General features: G+C 43.6%; 1 protein-coding gene across 1 annotated transcript in view; it reads left to right on the top strand.

The window, feature by feature from the left end:
• TRABD2B (TraB domain containing 2B) overlaps positions 1-23,988 on the top strand; it is a 295,708-nt gene that overhangs the window by 258,754 nt on the left and 12,966 nt on the right. Inside the window, exon 6 of the mRNA XM_066597625.1 lies at positions 4,268-4,519. Coding sequence (XP_066453722.1) covers positions 4,268-4,519 — 252 coding nt within the window. The remainder of the gene's footprint in view (positions 1-4,267; positions 4,520-23,988) is intronic.

A 23,988-nucleotide genomic window follows, 5' to 3' on the forward strand; every position in this document is an offset into this window, starting at 1 on the left:
GTGTTTAGTAAATCTGTCCCACTGTTTAGCTTAGAAAACGCATTTTCAAATATCCTATTACGAATTTCAGAGTTGGTGGAGAGGAGTCTCCTATTCAGGTCCATGAAGTCACACCAGATAATGGCTGCAAAGAGCACCTCTTGCTTTGGAGCACTACATCTGTACATTACACAGACAGCCCTTTGCTTCCAATGACCTCTTTGTAAAGCTTCATCTTCCCCCCGGGGCACTGCAGGAAAATTGAACATTCGCTGTTATTTTTCCCAACACATTATAGTTGATCAGTCATTAGTTAGCTAGCAGTTTATTGGAAAATCCCTCTATGATTAGGGATTGTCTAGAATTTACAGACCCTGCAATGTTGGATTCCCATTACATTTCACTGTACACTGGGCCTTACCATCACAGGGGTTCTGTCTGAATCGCTGAGGTGGGCATTCAGATGGAACCATAGGCTTCCATTAGTCAAAGTTTTTTGTTTTTTTTTTACCAGGTTTCAACTATGCTATTCTGTCTGGATAAAAGGGCAGACAAAAGAGGAGACCCAGTTAAATAGTTTCCGTTTGACTAATGAAAGTCTATGGTTCTGTCCAGGGTTTTGTCTAAATGCTGCTTTTAGTGATGTAGATGGAACCCCTGGATGGAATAGCTGAGTGCACACTGAAACGTAGTATGAACCTAGCCTTGAACAGAATTAACAGTACTAGTAAATGTCAAAACCTAAAGTAATATATAGTAATGATTTTTGTAAGATTCAGATTAATAATTGTTACATCTTTGTTCCTAAAAAATCATTAAGCATTGGTCAAAGACTTTATATTTGCAATGTACTAAAATTTTCATGGGATTTGTCAAGCAGCAGGTATGGACCCACTCTGCCACTATTGAGCCACTAATTTCACTCTGGGCTACTCTTGAGAGCTGCACTGAGGGGTTAACTGATTTTCACCCTTTAAATCCTTTTTGAGGGATCTGGTCTTCACTGCAGGGACCCCTAGGCTGTTACTCCAATCAGCAGTGGCTGATGACACAGACAAGTCAGAGGTACCATAACGAAGTATCGGAGGCATAGTCAGAGACAGAGTTGATGTAACAGACCAAGGTCTGGGCAGGCAGACTTCATGCAAAAGCAGAGAATCAGGGCAGGTGGCAATCGGCCTAATGTAGTTGATGAACAAGTCGGGTTCAGGACCGGCAGAAGTTGGAAAAGCTGGAAATACAGGCACGAGTCAACACTAGATGTCCAACAAGAGCTAACAGCACTTTCACAGAATCTAACATAACCTATTGCTCAGGCACCTTCCATTGGGAGGGTGCATAAAGTAACCCAGAAAACACCAAGATTGGCTGAGGATGGGAAAGCTGGTGCACATGCTGGCTCCTTAAGAGGTGGGGTGGCTGTATGTACCATATGGAATATACTGGGTGCAGGAAGGACAGTGCAGCGTGTATCACACAGAGAGGGTTTAAAACACCATCAGACGCGGAGAGGAGGAGGTGAGGGTAACCGTTAGCTGCAACCAGCAGCCATAACATAATTTTATATATCCGGAGATCATTGACAAACATGGTCAAAATAAAATGTTTGTTTCACTTGCAGGACTCTCGCTGGTTGATCCAAACAATATTACGTTGCTTATTCTTTCTAAATCCCAATGGCTAAGTCTAGGACCTAGCCGGGGGTGCTAATACCGCAATCTCAGAATTTGTAGAAGAAAAGTCTGAAAAATGGAATTACGTATTTTACATCTAAGAAGAACCACAGCAGGTTTATATTAGACATGGAATTAGAGGTGGACGGAATGTAAGTTGTGACTGTGAGGCTTCAGAAACCTGTTTGAGGTTTTTATGGTTGTAAGTGGCAAGAAAGTCTGATTTGTGTCATTACAAATAAAGCGAGATGAAGTGTTCGATCCAGACATATGTCATAATAACTCTACTTAAATTTTCATTTTTGCTCTTAGTAATGTGCATTACACGGCTCACAATGATGTGTTATTGTACTGACATCACTTGCTGTGTAGGAACAAGTGGTACATTATAGACAAGCTTTTGATCCTTTCGCCTGGTAGACTACGGTATGCATGACAAAATAGAGCTTGTGGAGCACACCTACAGTAGTATTGCACATGGCTTACCCGCAAGACAGTTTAGGCCAGCAGTACAGTCAGGTTCTAGAGAACCATCTCAAAGTACCAAAAAAACTCAAAATTACCCCATGGGTCGCGAGCTCTTGGGGATCCCCCAATCTTATTTCTGCCGCAAAGAAGCATTGTATAGGGCCAAGTAAAGCAACCTAAAATTCTTGCCTGTCTGAGATTTGTTACTGCTTTTTCTGCCTCTTGCCTAGCATCTTTGAGCAGGCCAAAAACAATTTCCCATCTCTATCGTGAAAGGGACAACTCTTACCGTTGTTGTATCCTGGAGAATCCTGGACCAAAGGAAGACCAGTTATGGTCTGCACTAGATATAACACAGTAATAGTTCTGATCCTCAATGCATCTATAAGCCCACAGTTTCCTCAATAACAGTACCAGCATAGAATTGTAGAGTTGGAGGGGACCACCAAGGTCATCGGGTCGATGCAAGGGGCAGCAAGTTAGTGCCCCCCATAACAATGCTTGACACACAGTACACCATAAGTACTTACCTGTTCCTGCTCCCATGCTGGGTGGAACTTCTCTTCTTTCCAAGTCCTGCCATGATATCTATAATCAGTTCATGGAAGTGTGAACAGAGCTGTGGGTACAGGGGAAGGAAAGTACCAAGGCTGGTGTTTCAGATGCCAGTTTATACCCAGGTGTGCCAGAGTAAGATGCGGCAAAATTATTAAAAGCCTTACACCTCTTAATTAGAGATGAGCGAGTATACTCGCTAAGGCTTACTACTCGAGCGAGTAGTGCCTTAGCCGAGTATCCTCCCGCTTGTCTGTAAAGATTCGGGGGCCGGCGGGGGAGTGCGGGGAGGAACGGAGGGGAGATCTCTCTCTCTCCCTCTCTCCCCCCCGCTTCCCCCTGCTCACCGCCGCAACTCACCTGTCACCCGCGCCAGCAGCCAAGTCTTTACAGACGAGCGGGAGGATACTCGGCTAAGGCACTACTCGCTCGAGTAGTTAGCCTTAGCGAGTATACTCGCTCATCTCTACGCTTAATACATTTGATGTATCTTTGCCGGTCTGTGCACCACAAAATCAAATCTATGAGCAGGCGTAAATTGGAGTTATAATTTACGCCAGTTCTTCACTTTTCAAATATGGTTAGAGAATGTAAAAGTTACACATTTTACTGTAAATAGAGCATGCACCAGAATTTTGCAACTTTTAGATGTCAGAAAGCTGATGTAAAGGGTCTAATAAATCTCCCCCCACACATATGCACACGGGGTGTGAATACTTATGCAAAATGTTAGTTTTTCTTTTAAAAAAAATTTTGGCAAAGTTTTCTAACATTCTATTTTCACTTTGTCATTATGGGGTATTAAGTGCAGTATGATGGGGGAAAGTTGAAACTTTCTTTAACTTGCACAAGGCTACAACATAACAAAATGTTAAATAAGTGAAAGAGTCTGAAGACTTTCTGTACCCACTGTTATTTTGGTCAGTCTTGACTTCTTTATACATTAGTATATAACTAGGCCTTCTACTGAATGGGGTTTATCTGCAATATCAGACACATGGGAATATATGTTATGTGGTATTTTTGAAGTCAGTTTTTCTGCAGGAAAAGTTGCCGTTATTTATGACAAATTTATCATAGAATCATAGTATGGTAGAGTTGGAAGGGACCTCCAGGGTCTTTGGGTCCAACCCCCTGCTCAGTGTAGGATTCACTAAATCATCCCAGGCAGATATTTGTCCAGCCTTTATTTGAACACTTCCATTGAAGGAGAACTCACCACCTCCCGTGGTAACCTGTTCCACTCATTGATCACCCTCATTGTCAGAAAGTTTTTTATCGAAATGCTGTACGATGTTAATGAATGTGTTGCATGTTTAAGTATTTCTAGAGAGGTTTCTACATTTTATCCCACCCAACTAGTGGGGAAACTTTGCTCCAAACTTTTTGAGACATTTTAAAAAGGCTCAATTGTCAAAACTGCCTAAAAACTTTGCACCACTCAAACCCCGTCCCTTTTTCTAGAGACTTTTAAAAATTGCTCACTGAGGTTTGACATCTGTTCTTTTTGGTGTAACTCAATAGTAAATTTGTCTTAATGGCAAGGACTTATATCTATCATATAATAAAAGATTTGTTTCTATTTTTTTTAGCACCAATCAAGACCCTAACCTGGGTGAAGAGCAAGTCACAGATTCCTCTTCATTGAGGTATTTTGATCATAGGCCATCCACATCATCTTTCCCAGAGGAGTCCGATGATGAAATGCTGCCACCTCACCTCCTTCTACCAGACAGTATAAGTCAATTAGAAGAATTTGGGAAACAGAACAACTGGCACAGGAAACACCACAGAAACCAACGCAGGCGGCAGTTTAATGACCTCTGGGTCAGGTTGGATGACAGGTTTGTAACTCTTCTGCATTCCATTAAAAGGGGAAATCAAGTCAGTAGTGTTTTGACGTCCAAGTTCATTCTTCATTAATCTCTATATCCTCCGAGAGTTCTCATGTTTTAGCAAATGGTCTCATATTTGGTGTAGATGTCTTCACTTTTACAATATAGATGATGCTTCTTACAATGAAGAAAGATTTGTAGAATGGGTAGCACCTTGAGGGAGCTGTGGTTGGTGTTCTTGTTGGAGACCACCAAAAGAGGCACATGATACTTTCGGATGTGTGGTCAATGCTTGGGTGGGTAGGCATAAAGTTGCTGACAGAGTTTATGGGATGTAAGAAAGACGTTATTGATACAAGTCTGCAAATGTAAAGAGCATTTTTGGAAAAGCATAATTCATTATGAAGTAATGGGAGAATAGATATTGTCATACCACTCAAGATGGAAGTTTCCTTCTTCATTTGGTAGGTCGAAGGTGTACCTGGTTAGAAAGAAAATCAAAATAATGATTAAAGGATGCAAGTAATAACATTAATAAATATACTATTTGTGGTAGACACATGGTGAACAGCATCAAATTCTAAGGTGTTGAGGAAGATGTTGGTGCCACATTATGTAAATAAAGATTTTTGTAATCTACATAGCATATCTGCAGGAATTCCATTCATAGATTTGTACAATGTTAGATATGTATCAGGATCAGTGGTACTTCAATCCACTGAGGCAACACCTGAGGTTCTCTGGTCTTCACCCTTTCACCCCACCAATTGGGATTTGGGCTTCACTGCTGGGTCCCCAGGCTATTACTCTGAAAGTGGTCTCAGTAATGTGGCAGCTGACACTACTTAAGACCTAGGCATGGTATCTGAGGGTGTAAACAGGTGTGTAGTCAGACAGTCTGACTCAGGCCAACCTACGTACTTCAACTCAAGGAACAAAGCCAGATGTTGGGTCATGGAGAACAGGTTCAATGCAGTAATTTGGCCAGAGGCTGGAGCAGGCAGTGCATAAAGAGTTGTTAGTTTAACAAGCCGAGGTCAGGAGTAGAGAGAGCAACAAAGACAAATGTTAGGAATTACAGGTCAAGTTCCCATTGAAATGAATGAGAACTTTGCTTGTAATACCAAGCATGGCCACTGCAATGAAAACAGAACTGTCTGCTTCCCGCAAAAATCAGCTCAGTGCTTGAACGCATGGACCTAGAGAGCAGTTGATTGCTGGAGTTCCTTGGCAATGGACCCTTCACAATTCTATTATCGATGACTTATCCTGCGGATAGGCCATTGATAGTTTACAACTGGACAGCCCCTTTCATAAGCACTGCAGCCTTATCAAATAAGAAAGGAAAAAGCAATGATTAAATGCCAGGTTCTCATCTTCTGATATGAAGCTGTCACCATTTTGCTTATTGCTATGTGACCCCCATCCTCTATGATTGCCACTGTAGTCTACAATTTAAGTTATGCTTTGCAGCGAGCCTCCAAGGTTTGTTCCTTAGGAAGTAGCGTATATACTCGAGTATTAGCCGACCCGAGTGTAAGCTGAGACAGTAAGTTTCACCACAAAAAGCTGGGAAAACTTATTGACTTGAGTATAAGCCGCGCTATACTCCAGTATATACTGGGTAAAAAAAACCCTCCATACTTGTCTGTGCGACAAGCTGCTTAAATTTTCCCGCTGTCATCCCTTGTCGTCCTCTCTGCTTGGCTCTGTCAATGCTGTGTAAGTAAGCGCTGTGATTGGATTGAGCGCAAGCCAATCACAGCTAGCGCTCGATCCAATCACAGCACTTACTTACACAGCACTGACGAAAGGGGATTTGAAAGCCGAGCAGGGAGATGACAGCAGGGAGAATTCTAAAGCAGCTTGATTGGCTGTGAATGATCGAGTTACGGCTGTGATTGGCTGACGCTCAATCCAATCACAGCTCTTACTTACGCAGCGCTGACGGCAGGGGATGACAGAGCCGAGCAAAGAGGACGGCAGGGTATGACAGCGAAGAGAATTCAAGCAGCCTGCCGCACCGCCGCCGGAGACACAGATGCCGGCTGGGAGGTGAGTATGGAGGGGTTTTTTTAAGCCTTCCCTGACTCGAGTATAAGCCGAGGGGGGCTTTTTCAGCACAAAAAAAATGTGCTGAAAAGCTAGGATTATGCTCGAGTATATCCAGTAACTTTAGCGCTATAGATTCTACTCAGTAGCAGCTATGAAATTTAGGATCGCATGGGCACTTGAAGAAGAACTCAGATAGATACTATTAACATCACCAGTCCCCGAACAAGAGTGCTTTTTGCCAAAATTTCATCCAACTTTATTGTAAAGTAATGTCTACTTCAGGTTGTAGAAGCTGACTCCTCGACTCATGAGATAACTTGCGCCTCCATTATGTCATTTAATCGCGCCGTGTTTTTTTACTTCATTGAAAATATCTAAATGTTGCCATTACAACTAAACATTTAATTTCCTCTGCCGGCATCTGAAAGGTAAATTTCCCGGTATGAATCAGATCTGTTTCCATAACAGGGAGATGGAATGCGATACCTTTTCATTAACATAGGAAAATAATTTCCTCTTGAAAGCCAGACGGCACGACTCTAACCGGGAGTTTGCGGTGAGCTCATTCCTCGCCATATGGCCGATTTGACGCTTTACATTTTCAGCATCAACTTTTTAAAAATCTGGCTAATATGTTTTTTTTTTTTAACCATAAAATAAAGAGTATTTAGTTGAGTTCTTAGACCTATTCATGTCTTAAGATTTTACATGTATCTCATCTAAGCAAGAAGTAGCTGACAGTGACATAAAACAGCATTTACCTACTTGTATATAGATGTATTATGAAACATTTGGCAATGTCATTAATGTCAATGGGATTGTATTATGTCAAACTTTTTGATTGGTGGGGGTCCGGTGCTAAGACACCCACTCATCGCTAAAAAGAAAGGGAAGAAGTGCTCAACCCAGCATTGTACCCCTTCGGCGAGTGGCGTAGGGATTCATAGGTTTTCTATTGCGCCCATACAGTGAGCCGAAAGTAGGCAACCAGCCACACCACTCAGATGTGCACTTCTTCTTTGCTTTAGTGATTGGCAAGGTTCTCAGCAACGAGAAGCCTACTGGTCAAAACTTCTGACAAACGTTTCTTGAAAGTTTAGTTACACTTTGAGGCTCAGGCGGGGTGCCCACTTACCATGTGTGCAAGCTACACCTCAGAGGTGGAGGCCCAACTTGTATCGGACAGTACATGGACAGCTGTCCGATTTGCATGGACAGAGCTTATAAACATCTATAACCATGTCTACTTGTTGTCCGTCATATGGACAGGGATAGGACATGCAATGAGTTTTTTCACATGACCCATAGCTCCGTGTGAAAAACATCAATCTGCATAGTCCCGTAGTCTGTAATGGGGTTGTGTGCTGCCTGTGAAATAGCACAGACAGCAAATACCCCCAAATACGCTAGAGGGGAATTTTATACAGGGCGGTATTTTCTGAATTGGCTGCATAGGTTGTCTAAGGGGGCTCTCAGTTTATCTGTTGTTGAGCGTGAACTCGTTAAACTTCTTAAAGGGATGTGTTTTTCCATTCACACAAATAGGATATTAATTTAGCGTTATGCCGATGATCATATGAGAATCGGAACCAATCGCCACTCTGCAAACTGCATTTGTATAGTTCCTTATAGTACCATATTCTTTACCATGTTTCTCTGTTTGAGTTCCAACATAATGTATTTGCAAACCAGTCCTTCTCACCAGCAGTTTAGGGGAGAAATACTACATGGTAACTTGTATGTTACCGGGGTTCTTACATGGATCTGTATTAGAGATGAGCGAGCGTACTCGCTAAGGCAAACTACTCGAGCGAGTAGTGCCTTATGCGGGTACCTGCCCGCTCGTCTCAGAAGATTCGGGTGCTGGCGGGGAACGGGGAGAGCGGGGAGGAACAGGGGGGAGATCTCTCTCTCACTCTCTCCTCCCTGCTCACTCCCGCAACTCACCGCTCTCCCCCGCCGGCACCCGAATCTTTAGAGACGAGCGGGCAGGTACTCGCATAAGGCACTACTCGCTCGAGTAGTTTGCCTTAGCGAGTACGCTCGCTCATCTCCAATTTGTATACATGGATGCTTTTTTCAGTTTCTGTAGAGCAAAAATCGACACAATATGGCATCCGATGGAACACATCATGTTGCTTCTCATATGGTGGCACATATAGGGCATCCAAAAAGCTTCAATACAAGTTTACGGTATGACATGGATGTTCATAAAACTCTATAACATAAGCCAAACAAATAAACATAATTATCATTACTGCGTATGAAAAAGCCCAAACTATCAAAGCATCGCATTATTTCTCTCACACGCTGAATGCTGCCAAAAAGCAAAAATACATAATGCCAGAATTACATTTTCTTAGTCACCGTCTACTAATAAAAATTAAATAAAAAGTGATAAAAAAATGAGTGTATGTAGAAATGGTAGCAATAAAAACTACAGCTCGCCCCGCAAAAATAAGTCTTCGCACCCCCATTGACCTAAAAAGTTGTGACTTTGAATATGGCGACAAAAATAAATTCTCTTTCTAATAAAAGGGTTTTTCCTTTTTTTTCAAGTAGTAAAATATAAAAAAGAACTAAGAACTAAGTTATCATGTCATTTTTACAAAAGCAAAACCCCTCAAAAATGGGGCATTTGTGTTTTTCTATTACTCCCCACTTAAAAAATGGAAAAAATAACATTTTCCAATGCTTTATATGGTGCATAGCATAGTACCATTAAAACATACAACTCATCCAGCAAAAATCAAGCTGTCATATAGCTATATCGGCGGAAAAATAAAAAAGGTATAGCTCTTGGAAAGCAGGGATGAAAAAAATGAAAACCTGAAAAATGGCTGTTAGCTAAAATGGTTTGCTGGGCATTTACTATTGATGACCTGTCCTCAGGATAGGTCATCAATAGTTGATTGTTGGGGTCCACTCAGGGGCATAGCTAGAGACTCATGGGCCTGGGTGCAAAAGTTAATCTTGGGGCCCCCCAACTTCTCTTAACTCCTTAATGCAGAGGCGTAACTTGAAGCTCCTGGGCCCCAATGCAAAACCTGTAACAGGGACCCAACTATAATGCTTTATTCATAGTACTGGGCTTCCTATATGGAAAAGAGAGGCCTTATGGGCCCCTAAGGCTCCTGGGACAGGGTGCAACCACATCCCCTATAGTTACTCCAGTGGGTCCACTGCTCGGGATACTCGCCAATCAGCTGATCCTCTACTGTCAGTTCAGCAGGGCCAGATGTTTGAATTGGTGGTCGGAGCCAGAGGTATTATAGATGGCTTCACTCCTATTGAAGTCAATGGGAGTGATTCTTTCCATTAGACTTCCAGCTCCTCATTGCCGTCAGAGCTGAAAGTATAATAGGAGGCATCACTCCCATTGATTTCGATAGCAGTGAAGCCATCTATATAAAAATTCTGGCTCTAACAACCAATTTTTGCCAGCAGACTGAAGGATCATCTGGTCGGCAGGAATCCAGAGCAGCAGATCCCGACGATCAACTATTGATGACCTATCCAGAGATCGAACATCAATGGAAAATGGCAAGAATACCTCTTTAAAGGGTTACTAGTAGAGATGAGCGAGCGTACTCGCTAAGGCAAACTAGTCGAGTGAGTAGTGCGTTATGCGAGTACCTTCCCGCTTGTCTCTAAAGATTCGAGTGCCAGCGGGGAGCGGCAGGGGAGAGCTAGGAGGAACGGGGGGGGGGGGGGGGGGAGAGATCTCTCTTTCACTCTCTTCCCCCGCACCTCCCTGCTCACTCCCACAACTCACCGCTCTCCCCCGCCGGCACCCGAATCTTTAGAGACGAGCGGGCAGGTACTCGCATAAGGCACTACTCGCTCGAGTAGTTTGCCTTAGCGAGTATACTCGCTCATCTCTAGTTGCTAGACAAATTAGGCGCACCTATGATTTCGGCCAGCTCAGATCACGAATTAGTAGACGGCCAATTTTGCTGTTGTAATTTTCCCCCCTTCTATCACATCAGTAGCTTTATGACCAGATGTTCGTGTTCTTCCTATTAAATGAATTCTACAACTTGGACACATCTGACAGTCGGAACAAAACCCTCGACAAACGTTTGCCATTTTACGTAATAACCTCTCATCATCGGACTCTTTTCTTCTATTAATAAAACTACCTCTCATCATATCGGCTATTTATCAGATGAGAACAGCGAACGGGGTAATCGTTTCCATTCGGCAAAGTGCTTTCAGCTGAAGTTGGTTTTTTTTTTAAGTCCAACATTTTCCCTTTTTCTTATTTTTACAGTGGAAAAATGTTTGAGAAACAGCTGCCATCATCATCAATTTCTGCAATTTCGTTCTGATTTGCCCCCACTTTGGATAGCAACTGATCTCATCGAGAGTCCAAGCGGTCCACATGTTTGTGTTAGATATCAAATGGGAAAAAAATATAAACACATGTAGGCCAAGGAAAGCACCAGGAACGCACAGTTTGCTGGTTGGAATCGCAAGTTGTACGAAGTGAAATTAGGAATAGTCCAAAAATAACTCAATGATCATGTCTATGGCAGACAACATGTTATTCTCCTACAGGAAAGCTCAAACGGAGGCAAAAAGTCCCTTGCCTGATCTCCCAGCGGCCCCCTTCCCCTCCAATGGATGCATAGATTGTTCTCCTCAGCCTTGATCTTGTCTCATCTCTACTGCCAAAGTAGAAGTACTCTCAGTACACTTTAATACATGGGACCAGTATTACTATGTAGATATAACCACAATGTACTCCACTGAACAATGAACACATGCCTTTCTCGTTCCAGTGGTTGCATTGCTCCAGGCTCTCTCTAACTTTTCTTATGTCTGCTAAAATAATAAACTGAGGAGCTTTCCTAGCGGATATAATGACATACAGGGTTATTCAAGAAGAAGGAGCAGATTTGGGGAATGAATTAAAAAAAGACTACAAAAGACGGGTACACCATCCGCACATCCCTGAAAAGAGGAAGGTTCAAAGTTTTTTCTGACATACCAGTAAGTTCCATTTTTTGCCACATCGCAGCATTGTGTGTCTCGTTTACAGCTTTGTGGTCCCCGAGGTGCGCGGGGTGGTACGCATCCAACGTGGACACTATGTGTTGCACGACAATCATCAAACCATAAATTTGCTTATGATGAGGCGGCCGTGTTTGGAATCGATGGTGAAATCAACATTACACTTGAACAATAGATTCACACTTGGCAAACTCAAGCAAACAAAATGATTTCTCCTCTTTTGTCGCCATTTTCCTATAAACAACAAGAATCAGCGCCGCGGCAAAAAAATGGAACTTACTGGTATGTCCGAAACCTCCTCTTTTCAGTGATGTGGGGATTGGGTACCTGTCTTTTACAGTTTGTTTCGAATTACATTCCCGTATCTGCTTCTTCTTTTTGAATAAACCTATATATGTTTTTATTAGGCCTGACAGTCTGGTTGCCATAAGTTAAAGGGGTTGTACCAAGATTGACTTTCATCACATACCTCACCCCTTGGCACCGCGCCACCGTAATAGCTTCTCTCCTGTCTATACATCACCCATCCTGCGCGCTCCGCTCTAACACACTCAGACTAAACACCCCTCTAATACAAACCTCGCATGCTCACCTCCAGGACTTCTCTAGAGCAGCACCCATCCTCTGGAATGTTCTACCCCAAAACATTCGGACAATTCCAGGACTTCAGACACGCCCTAAAGACGCACCTCTTCAAAGTAGCATACAAAACCTCCAGATCTAGTCCCCCAACCCCACAATATGCCCCCTGCAGCTCCCTATGGCTTTCCACATCATGTACACTTCCTGCCCCATACCTCCTCTACTACCCCTACCTTGTCTGTATCCTAAAAACTGAATAACACATGTTTTTGCTGCATTGCTGTGTTCCCCCTTGCTCTACCGCCTGCCCCCCCATACCTTCTGTATCACCCCACCCTCTTTGTTTCCAAATAATTGAATACCACATGTAACTCTTGTGATCTCTGTAATTTTCGTATTGTTTGTGTTCCCCGTGTGCCTCAAAAGCGCTGCGGAATAAGTTGGCGCTATACAAACAAAGATTGTTATTAAAAAAAAGTTCAATTGGTGGGGGTCTCGCTGCTGAGACCCACACCGATCCTAAGAACAGGGGTCCCGCGTCTTTTTCTTTTGTGGGTCACCCACAGTGAAGTGGAGATTGAATGGAGCAGCAGTCGCACATGCACAGCGCCGTTCCATTCATTTTCAATGGGACTGATGGAAATAGCTAAGTACAAGCGTTCAGCTATCTCTGGCAATACCACTGGAGATAAATGGAGCGGTACCGCTCATGTGCGACTGCTGCTCCATTTAATTTCCTCTCTGTGAGCCTGCAGTGAGACGGAGAGGGGGACACAACACCCTTATTCTCAGGATTGGTGAGAGCTCAGTGGTGAGACCCCCACCCATCAGACTTTCATCACCTATCCTGTCGATAGGTGATAAAATTTAATCTTGGTGCCTATGTACTAGTGCATGCCAACCAATGTGCGTTGCCAAGTTGTATAATCAGCCACTAAACCTGGTAATTAAACCAAAACACCTTTATAGCAGTCAGTGAAATGCTTGTTGGACCGACAGCTATTTCTCTCAACTCTCTTATGCACATGGTGGCTCAGTTCAGCTAATTATTCATGTGTTTTTCAATGGAGAGAGTGGATATTGAAATTAAACAGGTGGTAAAATTTAAGTCATGGTATGACGGTATTATACAGTCTTGGTATGGCAATATTATTCAGTCACAGTACGGTAGTACTGTAGATCACAATGGGGAGGGCCCAAGAGGAAGTTTTGCACCAGGGCCTATGAGCCTCTAGCGACACCCCTGGGTTTCAATAACTTTTCACTAATGTGTTTGGGTGTCTTATTCCAGGACTTCTACTATTTATGACCTACCCATTCTCAGGATAGGTCATCAATAGATGATTGGCGAGAGTCTGCCACTCAGGATCCCAGCTGATCATCCAGCCTGTAACATCATCATCGGCGCTCGGGGCTGGAAGTGTAATAGCCAGCTTCAATCTCATTGAAATCAATGAGTACAATGCCTCCTTTTATATTTCTGGCTCCTCATTATGGTCAAGGTGGGATGTCTGGTCCTGACCATTATGATAGGCCAAAAGTGTAATAGCAGGCATCATTCTCGTTAATTTCATTATCAGTGAATGTCCGGCCCACTGCACAGCCAGATGATCAGCAAATGAGTCGGGATCATGAACGACAGACCACTGTCAATAAACTATTGATGACCTATCCTGAGGATGGGTCATCAATAGTAAAAGTCTTGGAATACCCCTTTAAGACACATTTCTTGTTCCTCGAGTGAACAATACACAAACACATATACTTATACATGATATTTACAAGTTCACTTTTCAAAAAATATCAAGCCCTCATGTTCCACATCAGCAGGACTAGAGAATAAGGTAAACTCATTAGCCATTGCGTTTCCTTGGGGTTTCACAGGAAAAAAAATCTTCTCCACTTAAAACGGAAGACGCATAGCGGTAACATGTGCAATTGGTTTTCTCGTGTTGTGCCATGGCAGCTGCGTGTTGACAAGTCTGGTTAGCTCTCTCTCGTGGCCTGTCTCATGCAATATAAATAGTGTCTGCCTATGTTTCTACTGCGGCTATTCCTGTCCTCCAGATGATCAGCACCTCGTCGCTGTCCTTAATTACCCCCTTTTTTTACGTGGCGACACAACCCTATGTTTATTCATGTCATACGCTCAGTGACATTTGTTTGTCCACAGTAAACAGGCTTTGTGACATCACATAGACAAGAGCCCTTTGTTATGGGTGAGACAAAGGTTACAACCTTGATTTTCCGCCCACCACTCCGTAAGTCAAACACACATATTGGCCATAATGTAAAGTAGACCACCAGTAATTTGTAGGATGAGAATTCTTACTGCCTTTCTGATATCACAGAGCAATAAAGACACCATAGCGAAATCAAAATGAGGACACCTCAATCTGCCAAACACTAACCAACATCTGTCCACCTTGAGTTTGCAGGCCAATTCTGCCACCCACTTATCAACCAACATTAGAGGTTCTGTGGGGGCTATGGTCATTCATTGGGGTGATCATATATCACCCCATTTTGGGCCACCCAAGACCTTAGTTCCATCTCTGAGTAAAGCTACTGTGGGTTTGCAATCATCCTTTCAGTGCTCCACAGGTACATCCCAATCTACACTGGGCTGGAGTGGTGATACTGAATATCTGGTCTTGTGGGGTCATGTTTTATGTAGGTGCATGCTAAACTAGACTGGTCTGGAGTGGTGATACTGAATATCTGGACTTGTGGGGTCATGTTTTATGCCAAACTAGACAGGGCTAGAGTGGTGATATGGAATATCTGGTCCCATGTGGTCAAGTCCTATGCAGGTACATTGCAGTCTGTACTGGGCTACAGTGGTGATATTGAGTATCTGATCTTGCGGGGTCATATCCTATGCAGGTACATGCCAATCTACACTGCGCTAAAGCTTTGCGTTTGAATATCTGGTCTGAAGTGGCCATGTCCTGTACAGATACATTTCAGTCTACACTGGGCTAGAGTGATGATACTGAATGTCTGAGCTTGTTCAATCATGTCTTAGCAATAGCAATTTATGTTGAATATCTTGTCAGATATGGTCATGTGTTATAAAAGTATTTGCCAATCTACTTTGGGGTAGCATGATGAAATTTAATATCTGGTCCCACTTGGTCATGTCCTATCCAGGTACATGCCAATCTAGACTGGGCTAGCGTTGTGCTGTTGAATATTGGCTCTCATGGACTCATTTCTATTGCAGGTACATTGCAGTCTACACTGGATTACAGTGGTGATATTGAATATCTGATCCCATGTGGTCATGTCGTATGTAGGTACATGCCAATCTAGACTGGGCTGTAGTTGCGCTATTGAATATTTGCTCTGATGTGGTCATGTCCTGTGTAGTTACATCCAAGTCTACACTGAGCTAGTTTACCTGCAGTGTTTGTAGAGCTTCCACTTTATTGTAATGCTATAGACCACATATGTCAAACTCCAGACCCAAAGGCCAAATCCGACCCAACACATCATTATAAGTGGCCTGTGATGAGGTCCAGATGCAGCGGAAATGCTTCTCCACTTTTTAAAGAGGACGCAGCCATTGCTTGGCAGAGGTGGTGGCGCCAGCACAGAGGGCGGGTGCCATCTAGGATTCTGAGCTCTGGTGCTCACCTCCACACTGCTTTGTTCAGCAACTCACAGGTGGTGTCTTAGCTCTGTCTCCCTTACCACCCTCCAAGGTAGGAAGCTCTGAGCTAACGAGGTGGAAGGGAGAGACACCGTCATAGTGCAGAGGGCTCCATGGTCATGGTAAGGAGTAGTTACATTTAGGGCTCATTCACACAGGCAGATGCAGTTTTGGTTGGTGAACTATGCAGTGTTTTGATAAACCAAAACTGTGTGCATTTACCGCATATTAGGACCTGCTTGCATTTTTATTTGCGCACGTATTCACTGCATTTTTCAGAAAACTGCGTTGTGAAAAACAGAAAAGAATTGACATGCTGCGGAATTGAATTCCGCGCTGCATGTCAGTTTTCGTGCATTTTGGCCTCAACCGATTGGCCGCAGCATGTGGATGAGATTTTTGCACAATTTCATCCACTTTGCTGGCTAATCCCGAGATTAGGAGCCGCGGGCGGAATTGCCGTGTAGACTGCATGTGTAAGAAATAGGCGTGCACAAAAAGAAATGTGACTGAACCTATCCTCTGCATAACTGCCTTTTAGGGCTCCTTCATACGGGCGTATTTGCGTGCGTACATTTTACATATGCCCTTTGAAGGAGCCCTAAAATGCAATTTCGATCTGTAATATGGACCAAAATAGGATATTCTGTGATTTTTTTTTTCACAGGTGTAAAATGCAATGCAAGTCTAAATTCCCCAATGCAAATCAATAGTGTCCATATGGGTCAGGAACGCTATTATTTTCTCCTTACGGAGAGCACCTAGAAGGTGAGTGAGGAGACGTATGAGGCTATTCATGCTCCTCTGGGCAATATGCAAATAAGAGAGCTAGAACAATACCTCTGCAACGCCACCTATTGGAAGGCAGCATTCCTGCAAGTCAATGTTAGACTCTTTATACAAGCCTTGTAACAAAAAATACCATATTGCGCGTGTAAAACGGAGTGCAAATACGCCCATGTGAATGAGCCCTTATAAATGACGCTGTGAAGGCAACCATATTGATGATGTGACCCTCGATGAAAATGAGTTTGACACCCCTGCTGTAGATCATAGGAGACCAGATGGATCTACTTCGTAAAAAAAACTCTTTAATGGAAGAGGATTCAATTTCACAGCAAGTAATTAATAGTTTCCTTAGATACTTGGTTATGAGAAACGTCCCCTTTCTTGACTTTCCTCAGAGTTTTCCGTGATTGTGGTTCGATGTACTATTTGGGTTGCATCTTATGAAATAGCTCCCTGTATGATCTGGACGCTGTTGACATAAAACCTTCCACCGGCTCAGTACAATCTCCTTGTAAATCCATTGCTCTAGGATGTTTGAGGAACGCTGAGCGTTTGTTAGAGAGAAGACACTTTGCTCGTAAGCTTGTTTTGAATCCCACCCAAGACCACCCGAACAATTTGTCTTAGCAAATCAGGCTTGAATGTAATGTGAATGGCTTTTGTTTGGCATCTAGTAATGTCCAGGGTTCTCGTTAGTATGACATCGCTCTGATCCGGGAGGACTAGTTTAAACATAATCGCTTCCCTTATCCAGGACGGGAGACATCTTTAAGCGATTACACATGGATTAGGGCGGGTAGAAGAATTTCTAATAAAAACCGATAATGTATCAATTTGTAGTTAAGTCTGTTTGACACGTTAAAGAGACCATACAACGAGGCCTGTCGGAACTAATGGAAGACTCTTTGCAGGTGTTAGAACTTGATCTAAATGACTTTTAAAGTACGGCTTGACCTCTGATACTTTTTCTTCTTTTGGTTGTCAACGTTGCAAATTATTTCAGCATTTATATATGGATAAAAGCTACGGAAAATGTAGAATAACTGACTTCACAGCAGGTGGCGGTCAGCTGGGAGGGGTTGACAACATGTAGACAGACACACCCGTAAAAGTTCAGTTAACTTCTGTAGTGTTTTGGGAGGTCTAGCTTATGCTGTTAGGCCCGATGTCCATGGGCGGGTCAGATTCTGAGCGGGGAATACCACCTGTATTAGGGCTCCTTCCCACAGACGGATGCGTTGCCCGCAGCTATTAGGTTCCATTGAACCTAATAGCACAATGCTTACTATGAGGAATTCCACCGCGGAATTCCGAACCGTAAAGTGACCCGTCCTCACCCGCGGCATGCTCTATTTGCCGTGGGTGTATGCGCGGACGGCTTCCATTGCAGTCAATGGAAGCCGTCCGTCACGCTATCTTCCACTGTAGCACAGCGGAAGATAGCATGAAACCGCTTCCCCGCCTACCGCCAGCCGCGTCACATGACGCGGCCGTTGCGTCACATGATGCTGCGGCGTGTCACGTGCTCTATTGCGCATGCGCGCCGAAGCGTCGTGCGGGACGTAGGACGCCGTATCCGGAGGTAAGTATTGGGGTCTCTGGGGGGGAGGCGCCGTGACGGGCTCTGCCGCGGAATCCCGTCACGGCCATGTGAAGCCGGCCTTATTCTGGTGGCGGCATCCACGCGGGCTTCTCTACTTCTGGGTTCGCTGTCGTGAGGATGATCCTCACGGTTCGCCGTCGGACATGCGCAGTACAGTTTGTTTTTTTATAAATCTCCTGCTTTCCCACAGGATCTGCGGCACATCTGCAGTGTCAGCTGCGGGTGTACCGCGGATCGGAAGGCTTCCATTGAAGTCAATGAAAGCCGTCCGTGTGGGAACTGCACAGAAATGGAGCATGCTGCGATTTGTTTTCCTAATCCATTTATGGACGCCCATGCTTCCCTATGGGCGGCTTAATTTGTGGATCTCCTGCGTGGGTGCCCCCTGCGGATTCCACTAATGAAATTTGCCTGTGGACATCGGGCCTTACCGTAAAGTGTCTGCTGTAAAGAATATACTTCTCATAAAACACTCTGTGGAAGGTGTATTATGTCATTTATAGAACACCTAAATATTGATGATGACCTGCCTAAATGGAGTCCGCTCATGTGAACCCCCATAAACATCTCGTGCACCCCCATTTTTTTTTCTTGCTGACATGGACCCCCAACAACTCAAAATCAACCCCCGGGGTCCATGTAGACCACTTTCGGAACCTTTGATGTACAGATATATCCAGAAATGAAACGAATGATTGACATGTGTTTGTATGATACGCCGAATGCTAATTCGGCGTCTTATGATATTTGCGTAACCCATTTTAGTTTCTTGATTGCTGGGCTACACAAATAGCATAGGCATGCTAGGTTGATGACATAGTACACTACGCTAGTCAAGATGGAACTGAATACATCTGTATAGTACTATTGACACGTTAGAGTGCACAACCTTTTCTGGTCTGAGGGCCACATTGCTGTATTGAACCACTCCCAAGGGCCACAATAAAACTTAAAGGGGTATTACCGTCTGAAACTTTTATGACATATCAAAAGTATATGCCATAAATTTCTTATCGGTGCCAGTTCAATTTCCAGGACTCCCACCTATAGGTAGAATGGGGGTCCTCTTCTCTTCTTCCCTAGTCCGCACTCTAGAGAGAAGACCATGTCTGTGACTCTATTGAAGATGACAGGAGGAATTTAGGTTGTTTCATGCCAGTCTTAGGGCAGCTTCACACGGATGTATTCGCGCACACAATATGCAGAATATAGAACTCATCGATTGTGATGGGTTCGTTCTCACCTCTCTTTCTTGCGTGGATTTTGCGTGCGAGAAAAATGGCTGCATGCTCTATTTTCGTCCACATTTGTGCCACAGAGATCCACATAGGAGTCTATACGCACGCAAATGCACAATTGCTCAATTTCATGAAAAAAAGAACACATCTAGACCTCATTAGGCTAAATAGCCTTTTAAATCGGAGCATAGTAGTGTCCTGTGTGCAAAAACCCTGCCCTGCATGCGCAAGAAGTACAGTAAAATACGTTGATATGCATGCAAAAATCCGTTAATCGTATCTGCGCTGGACTGAGATGTGCCTAATTTATTTAGGGTCTAGTCACACAGGCCAATTTAACATTTGAATTCTGTCCAAGCTTTCAACTAACAGAACTTGGGCAGACCTTGGACCCATTAAAGTGAATGCAGTCATTCACACGTGCAATATTTTTTTCGTGGACCTATGACCTGTGTTAAAAAAAAAAATCAAAAAAATCACAGGATGTACTATCTGGGTGCGATCTCACGCCAAAGTGATTGGGTGCAAGAAAAAAAAGCCATTCACATGGGATAGGTGTGCACATTGCCTTCAATGGATGCTTTAAATTACATCAACTGAGCCACTTTCCTTTTTTATCTCATTCGCCTGTGTGAATAAGACTTAAGAGGTTTGCACCACCTAATTAATTGGGCACATATCTGTCCTCCGTGCCCCAGACAGTCAAATCTTTTCCAACTGTGAGGTCTGCAGAAGGTTGTGTCCCGTCCACTAACCCCTGCACACTTGGTAAAACATGGTAAACACAAGGTAAAAAGGAAAAAAGTCACACAATTCACACAAAACAGGCGAATGCCAAAATCTCCAATACTACTTTGTGGAGTCACGAACAGGAGTCAAGAGACCCCATTCTCCTTACATATGGGGGACCTAGAGATGACTACACAGTGCACCATTACTACTAACCATCCCTATTCCTGAGCTATGTGACACTTCTCTTCTTTCTGACATGGAAACTACATGCGAGCACTCATACACGCAGAATGGCATTGTATGCCAAGGGCTGTACAGCTCTGCTTCACATGAGCATATATGCAATTGATTTCTATGGGAACCTTTGCTGTGCACATATGTAGGAAAATAGAGCACGTTCTATATATTTTGTGCAACCGAAATGCATGCGCAAAATATGGAAATCTGAACACACTCCTTGAAATCAGCATGTTCTATTCTCTGCGAATTTCGCGCAAATTTTACGCACGCTAATATGTCCACGTAAAGCCGGCCTCGGACTATAAATTCCCAATCATGATACATTTGCAGTTTGTTAGCACTACTCCGACACTTCTTCCATAACCAGACGGGTTCCTGTCCTTTATATGGAGAGTTAACTTGCCGTCTACCAGTTTTATGGCGAGATGAGTGTCGTGGGGCACGAAGATTTAAGCGCAGACATTAAGTTGATTTACATATTATAAGGTGCGAGAACCCATTTTTATTATGTCTTTATTAGAAGTAATGCAACCTTACATTTTTTTCTATGGAAAAACCAAGCTGAAGCCGCCTGCCAGGAATCGTAGGCTAAGCTTAGAACGGGCAGTAAATTTGACCTAAATCAGGCAGACATACAAAATAAACAGAGAATAAAATAGGAATATGGATGTGAATGCAAAGCATAAAAATACACCGTTCTGTAACGCTTCCCATTCTAAGTGGTAAATTCCAACATTCCTGGACCTGACCCCTTGTGTGCCACTTGAATGCCTCTGCAAGCACCTACGTTTGCCCAGAGAAACAAATAAGGTAAGCTGTAGCCGGATTCAGGCTCTACCAACTGACAGTCAATTCTCCCATTGTATACTATGGAGCCATCAATCTTCAGAACATGAATGGACGTTTTATTCAAGACCCCCATCTACCAGCACGTTAGTCTTCCTTTGGTCTTCGGAACCCGCAGCAATTCCTTGTAGGGTCCATCCAGAGGTGCCCGGGTGCACCAAGAGAACATTCTACACACCGTTACTTTACATCCACCAGCCCGAAAGGAAAAGGTCATTGTTTCATGCCGCCTACACCAAATTCTAACCTCCAAACAGAAATCTGGATCCTTCAGCCCAGCTGATGTTTTTCACTGGTCAATGATACAATTTTTGAGTTTTTTTTGCCCACTGTTCCTCTTAGACACAATGGTGCTGGACCTGGTCATCTTCTGTTATAGCCCATCAGTGCTAAGGAACAGTAAGTTGTGCATTCGGACATGTTAGTTGGAGCAGCAGTGTTGTGTTTGGCTGCAATTTGCTTGATGGTGTGTAACCTTTCCTCATAATGAGTTTTGACATCCTCCTCTGACCCCTTTTGTCGATGAATTGTTTCTGTTCACAGGATCCCTTTTGCTGGATGTTTTCCTTGATCATACTATTCTCTGTATACTCTCCGCACGACTGCATGGAGAAACCTCACAAGGTCGGCAGTGAAATCCTGACCCCAGTTAGTCTAAGTTGCAAAACAAGGACCTGCTCTATCTTTCTGCGTATTTGCGCACCAAATGACCCCATAGAAGTCTATAGTGAGTGCATAAAGGCATGCAGGAAGCGCTATACACTGCGCAATTCCCTGGGAGTTAGGTTAAGTAGCCCTTTAAATCACTGTAGGAGTGTGTCCCGTGCCCATGTGAACATGTCTTGCATGTGCAAAAAGTACAGTAAAATGTGCCATTATGGGCACAAATCTATGGAAAAAATGTGATGCACTGAAGTGCGTACAATGGTGCATACGTCAGTGAGAAGGAGCCCTTAGGGTACTGCACCATCAAGCACATTGCAGGCCTTAGGGCTCCTTCACACGGAAGAATTTGCGTGCAAACACAGAAAAAAAACTATCAACTCAATAGGTTTGTTCTCATTTTCTTTCTTTGCGCAGGGATTTCTTGTTCCCAAAAAAATAGGACCTGCAGATTTGCTCACCAAACACCCCATAGAAGTCTATGGGTGTTGCAAAATGCGTGTGTAAAAACGCAAGAACAAGCGCAATAAGTTGTGCAAATTTGTGAAAATGAGAACGCATTGAACCTCATTAGGCTTAACCCTTTCCAATCCACTGTCTGACGTCTAAAGACATTCTGATTGAAGGCTGTACAACTCCAATGTCGGAAGACGTCCGGCAGGGTAGTCTTACTGTAGATTACTGGCCACTATGTTGTCAAGGGCCTCTCAAGCATGTCACATACTGCAGTACTGGCTCTAACCAGCAGATAGTGTTATTGTATAATGGCAGAAAGAGAAAGCCCCCTAGGAAACCCTGAATCCAAAATTGAATTGCAAAGGGTTAATAGCCTTTTAAATCAGTTTTACACAAAATTGGTCTAAAAGTGGACAACTTGTTGAAAAAAGAACCTTCCTCAACAACATCGGCTGGCATAGCACCTCAGAAGGGCTCCATAGACATTCACCTACCAACTAGTAATGCCTCGTCCTGTTTCTTCTGGATACCCCCTTGTATATTATAAAATTGTCAACATGGCATTCTCAGCACGGCCAAAACAATGATTACCGTAATTGTTCCGAGCAGATAAGCTGGGTGGCCATATTCTTCGCCCACTCGTTATACTTCCACCTTCTTTTACCCAAAGGCAACAATTTCAGACAACAGGACCTTTTATGGATCATTTACACCCACAAGTCCTTGAAGGCCTTTTTCGATTATTTTCCACCCATATCTATAAAAAGTTTAAAACTTCTAGAACAATGGCCTGGACCATTTATATGTTCACATTTTAACTACAATTTGCGAATTGCTATAAAAAAAAGTTTGAGGAACTCATGAACTATCCAAAAGGACCATTAAACATCCCCTATGGCTACCACAAAGCTCCTCTGTGGTAAATATCTGACAGCGGTCCAGGAAACTAATGGCGAGGCGATGGGAATGGCTATTGAATAGATTCTATAAAATATTAATAGAAAGTCTCCAGGTTTAGCAGAGGGTAATGTATACCAGGGGATGAAAGAAAACACCTCTCAGCAATTACAGACCTGGACCTTCCAGAGGTTCTGCATAGCACTTCTTTAAATATGGGATGTGCCAAACCAAGTGTGGGCTTCTGGTCCTAGAAGAGAAGTATGTGGGTCTCTTCAGTTTTCGTGCACACAAACATTCGGTCTGATTATTACCTGATCTGTGGTTTCAAATGGAAAAATGAGAAGTACAGTGGTACCTTCAGTTACAAGTGCCTCAGCTTGCGAGCTTCTTCACTTTTGAGCATGCTCTCTCGCGAATTTTAGTTCTGAATTAAGAACAAAACCTCGGGTTACGATCCTGCTTGCAAGTCAAGAAGCTCACAAGCTGAGGCTCAGGGGGGTCTAATACTCATCTACCGCCGCCGTTCCGGTCCTCGCGATGGTCTGCGGAGCTGCTGCAGGCTGCTGCATCCTCCTCCACGTCGACAACGATGTCATCGAATGGCTGTGATTGGTTAACCCAGCGCCGGCTTTCATTGGCTGACACGGTGCTGAATTACGATTCAGAGCATTAGCTTGCTGGAGGCGGGGAATTCAAGCCCCGC

Source organism: Eleutherodactylus coqui, chromosome 3 (genome assembly GCF_035609145.1).
Source record: "Eleutherodactylus coqui strain aEleCoq1 chromosome 3, aEleCoq1.hap1, whole genome shotgun sequence".
Taxonomy (NCBI): domain Eukaryota; kingdom Metazoa; phylum Chordata; class Amphibia; order Anura; family Eleutherodactylidae; genus Eleutherodactylus; species Eleutherodactylus coqui.